Raw genomic sequence first — 4,334 nt, forward strand, 5'->3', positions numbered from 1 at the left:
TATAAAGAATAAAATATTCAAAAATATAAAAAATAATTATATGTATTTGCAATAAAAATTAAATAATTTAGCAAATTTTAATATTAATATTGTATAAATATTGTTGAAACAATTTATAATGTATATGAGAATCTTTAATTGTAATTTTATTAAGCATAAATAATAATATAATGATATAATTGTGTATAATATTTTATATATTTACTATAAGTAAGAATTAGAAATAAAATAATATATTTATATTTATAATGAATTCATAAACTATTCATAATATATTGCAATATTATTCTATTTATTTCAATTTTATAAACTAAAAAAGGTAAATAAAAAAAATAAATGATATAATTTTAATAATTTATTCATATACAAGTTTTTTTGAACAAATATTTATTTTCAACTCATTTTGTTTTTTCTAGTTTATTCTTTATCTCTGCAACTAATGCTTCTTTAATATGTGCTGCTATTTTTATTTTTGTTTTTTTCTTAACTTTACCAGAATTTTTCTCATTAGTATTTTTTAAAATGTTTGTTTGTGTTTTTTTCTTTTTTTTTAAACAACTAAGAGGATTTGGACCTTTTTTTTTCTTTTTTTTAAATTTTACTTCTGTTTTTTCTATTATTCCAGCTGTTTCTTTTAATATTTTAATATTCTCTTTTTCCCTCTCAGTCATTCCTAGTCCTTTACGAATATTTTCAGCATATTTATGGCTAGCTTGTGAAGGTGCTTCCAATGTTGGTGCTTTACCATGCAAATATATTATTGGAACACCTGGAATTTTTCTTAAACTATTCTGAAGATCTCTATCTTGTGTAGCTATAATATATCTGAAAAATATAATATAATATATATATGTGCATATATATAAATATAATACAAATGTATAATTAACTTTTAATTTTTCCTATAGAAATTATACCTAAATGAGTTATTTTTTCCAATCATAGATTGTAAACATTTTGTACCACTAATTGAGTATTTTTCATGTCCACATTTATGTATAGGATATTGTTTAACAATTTGCATAGCACCATTAACTGCTTTTGAAAATGAACTTAATTTTTCTGTTTCCAAAATTATACATGGTGTAGTTAATAATTTTATATCAGATTGAAAATATTTTGATAATTGATCTTGTATATTAAATTTATTCTAAAAAAAATCAGAAAATAAATATATATGTGTACAAATTAATTTTTATATTAAATATATATATAACTTCTATTCACCAATTTAAATAATAAAAATAAATAAAATTGTTAATTTTAATTAAAGAATATTAAAATATAATATTTGGATACAAACCTCTAAAGCAGCCAAAGCAAATGTACCATCAATAAGAACTTGAAACGGCGATCTAAATTTGAAATTATTAATAAAAAAGCCTAAATTTTTTCTAGCTTTTTTCTGACGAGTTGATTTCATATTAGTATTTCTTTAAAAATATAATATTTTAATATGATATATATCGATATTCTATAACCTCTGAAATATTAAAATATAAAATATTAAAAAATATTATGTAAAAAATTATATATAATATTTTAAAAATAATAAAATATTTAAAATTTTTGACAATTAAATTAAATAAATAAATTTTTCTTTTTAAAAAATACTTTCTTAATTCATTTTTTATTATTTTCACTTATTTTTATTTTTAACGTACAAAATATACGCTCATAAAGATATGTTATAAAAATTATTTCTCAATATGCTATTTGCTAAATAACATAAGAAACATAACCTATTTCAATCAGTAAACGAAAGTGGCAACATCATTCAAAGTGTATCATTTATTAATTTTAAAACTCAAATATTATATCATAATAATACTGGTTTAAAAAAAAAAATATTTTATCTTCTTATAAAAAAATTTCAGAATGTAAATATTTATACAATATTTTCTATTGTTTTAATTTTAATTTTATGTATTCATATGTATTGAAATACATAACCTTATTTTATCATTATTTATTTGATATTTTTAATAAATAAATGTTATTTAAAATCATATTTTTTTATAATAATATTAACATTTTTCTATTTAAATTTCTAATTTTTATTTTATAACTTTTAATTTTTAGGTCTTCTTTAACTAAACCAAAATCTGAAATGACTCCTGAGGAACTAGCAAAAAGAGAAGAAGAAGAATTTAATACTGGACCACTTTCAGTATTAACACAATCTGTAAAAAATAATACACAAGTCTTAATTAATTGTAGAAATAATAAAAAATTATTAGGAAGAGTAAAAGCATTTGATAGGCATTGCAATATGGTTTTAGAAAATGTAAAAGAAATGTGGACTGAACTTCCACGTACTGGAAAAGGGAAAAAAAAGGTAATTAATATATCATTATAAGAATTAAAAATATAATATAAATTAAAGATATAAATTAAAAATATAAATAAATTTTTAACTAGGCAAAACCAGTAAACAAGGATAGATTTATTTCTAAGATGTTTCTAAGAGGTGATTCTGTAATTCTAGTTCTACGGAACCCATTAGCAACAGCATCAGGAAAATAATTTTACAAATAAATTCACTTTAAAATTCTAATCTGTAACTTATTCCTTATAATTATTTACTATAAATGAAAAATAAAAATTTCAAATAAATTTCTTAATAAATTTAAATTATAAATGTATAATTTTTGTATCAACATTTATATCTTGAATTTAATAAAATATGTTCTTTTTTATATTAAAAATATTAAAATAAAATAAAATTAAGCAAGACATGATATTTATTTGTAATGAATTATACATAAAATCATTAATCTTTTTCAGCAATTGCAGTAAGATGCTTATCAATTTCTTGTTCTGTTAAAGTTCTGAAATATAAAATATAAAACATATATATTAGTTATTTATGATGATTATATAAATAAAATAGAAATAAGACCATGATATATTTACCGAAATTTAGGATTATCTTTTGATACCACACCAACTTCTATTTCTGTTGGTTTAAAATCTACTGATAAAACAGTAGATAAACATGTAATTGCTAACTGTATTGTTTCATCATGATCATAATTTTGTTTTTTCTTTAATTTTTTCTCAAGATAAGAATTAGCTTCAGTTTGTTTAGCACCAACAGAAATAGCTCTATAACCACAATAATATCCAGCAGGATCAGCTTTATAAACACAAGGACCTTTTTCTTTATCATATGAAATGAGCATCATAGAGCATCCAAGAGGCCGCATCTCTGCATTTTGTGTATAAACTTGACTGATATCTGCAATACGTTTGCATAATGCATCTACAGGAATTTCATATTCATATTTATATTTAAAATAAGCTGCTTCATATCTTGCACGTTGAACTTGAGATCTGCTATCAGCTAAAATAAAAAATAAACAATATAAAAATACATTTAAAAAAGAAATTGTATATATTTTTTTATTACTAATTATTATTGTAATTTTCTTTTTTAAAATTTTACCTATCATGCCTGTTACAAGGCAACCAATATGTTCAGTAAGTTGAAAAATATGAGTAACACTAGAAGCATCAAGTAATTTATCCTATAAATAATATTTTTAAATTACAAAAGAATAATGATATAATATTACAAAAAACTGTTGGAAACAAATTAGATAATAGAGGTTATCTTACAGGCACTTTCTTTTGTGTCGCAAAAACGGCAGTATCGACACCTTTCACCGCAACAGATGTTAAACCACCTTGATTTATTGCTTTAAATGCATATTCTGTAAAATATTCATTAATTATATTCAAAAAGGTTCAAAATTGCAGGTCACGCTGTCATGATTTTCACTTAGAGATTTAATATAAGAGTTAATAGTTTAAAATATATTAATAATATTAAGCTAATTATATTTTATTATAAAATATTTTCATAAATCTTACCTACTTGGTAAAGCCGTCCTTCTGGTGAAAAAATTGTAATATGTCTATCAAAACCAGCACTACTACCTCGCGCCATATTTGCAAATAATATTAATGGTCGTATTTAAAAGTTATAGGTAACTTTTCGAAATGTCAAATCATGCAAGCTATACATTAAGGTAGTTTACATTAAATATTAAACTTATTCATTAAAAAAATCAAATTAAAATCAAATGTGTAAATCGATTTTTAAAGAATTTTTTACAATTACTTATGAATTATATTTATAATATGAATATATTTGTTTTTTATATAAAAATTTATTTGTATTTTAATTAAAAAAAAATTTTTAAATATTATTAACTAAAAATTTAAAATAATAATTAATTTTAAATAAATTTTGAAAATATTCAATTCTGTCAAAAATATTTATATTTTTAAAAGTATATATACTAATTTTAAGTATATATATTTTTTAA

At 20.0% G+C, this 4,334-nt stretch overlaps 3 protein-coding genes across 3 annotated transcripts; 1 reads left to right on the forward strand and 2 right to left on the reverse strand.

The window, feature by feature from the left end:
* Positions 1–342: 342 nt before the first annotated feature.
* LOC102670597 (rRNA-processing protein UTP23 homolog) lies at positions 343–1,483 on the reverse strand. The gene is made up of 3 exons (XM_006608399.2): positions 1,304–1,483; positions 918–1,150; positions 343–825 (listed from the first exon to the last, which is right to left on the reverse strand). The coding sequence occupies exons 1-3, from the start codon at positions 1,421–1,423 to the stop codon at positions 399–401; spliced, it is 780 nt and encodes a 259-aa protein (XP_006608462.1). The 5' UTR covers positions 1,424–1,483; the 3' UTR covers positions 343–398.
* Positions 1,484–1,686: 203 nt separating this feature from the next.
* On the forward strand, positions 1,687–2,828 carry LOC102681837 (probable small nuclear ribonucleoprotein Sm D2). The gene is made up of 3 exons (XM_006608397.2): positions 1,687–1,880; positions 2,083–2,338; positions 2,422–2,828. Coding segments are annotated over exons 1-3 (363 nt in total). The 5' UTR covers positions 1,687–1,878; the 3' UTR covers positions 2,527–2,828.
* On the reverse strand, positions 2,726–4,015 carry LOC102671467 (proteasome subunit alpha type-6-like). The gene is made up of 5 exons (XM_006608406.2): positions 3,877–4,015; positions 3,622–3,716; positions 3,449–3,530; positions 2,917–3,346; positions 2,726–2,831 (listed from the first exon to the last, which is right to left on the reverse strand). The coding sequence occupies exons 1-5, from the start codon at positions 3,950–3,952 to the stop codon at positions 2,774–2,776; spliced, it is 741 nt and encodes a 246-aa protein (XP_006608469.1). The 5' UTR covers positions 3,953–4,015; the 3' UTR covers positions 2,726–2,773.
* Between the last annotated feature and the right edge of the window lie 319 nt (positions 4,016–4,334).

This window comes from Apis dorsata, unplaced genomic scaffold, assembly GCF_000469605.1.
Source record: "Apis dorsata unplaced genomic scaffold, Apis dorsata 1.3 scaffold_35, whole genome shotgun sequence".
NCBI lineage: Eukaryota > Metazoa > Arthropoda > Insecta > Hymenoptera > Apidae > Apis > Apis dorsata.

Bases quoted from the DNA above. Each gene is read 5' to 3' on its own strand.
- LOC102671467 (XM_006608406.2), bottom strand. From the start codon at position 3,952: ATGGCGCGAGGTAGTAGTGCTGGTTTTGATAGACATATTACAATTTTT. The intron at 3,531-3,621 runs GTAAGATAACCT...TATTATTTATAG, and splicing joins CGACACAAAAGAAAGTGCCT to GATAAATTACTTGATGCTTC. The intron at 3,347-3,448 runs GTAAAATTTTAA...TTTTTATTTTAG, and splicing joins CCTTGTAACAGGCATGATAG to CTGATAGCAGATCTCAAGTT.
- LOC102681837 (XM_006608397.2), top strand. The intron at 2,339-2,421 runs GTAATTAATATA...ATTTTTAACTAG, and splicing joins CTGGAAAAGGGAAAAAAAAG to GCAAAACCAGTAAACAAGGA.
- LOC102670597 (XM_006608399.2), bottom strand. From the start codon at position 1,423: ATGAAATCAACTCGTCAGAAAAAAGCTAGAAAAAATTTAGGCTTTTTT. The intron at 1,151-1,303 runs GTTTGTATCCAA...GATTTTTTTTAG, and splicing joins TTGCTTTGGCTGCTTTAGAG to AATAAATTTAATATACAAGA. The intron at 826-917 runs GTATAATTTCTA...TATATTTTTCAG, and splicing joins GGAAAAAATAACTCATTTAG to ATATATTATAGCTACACAAG.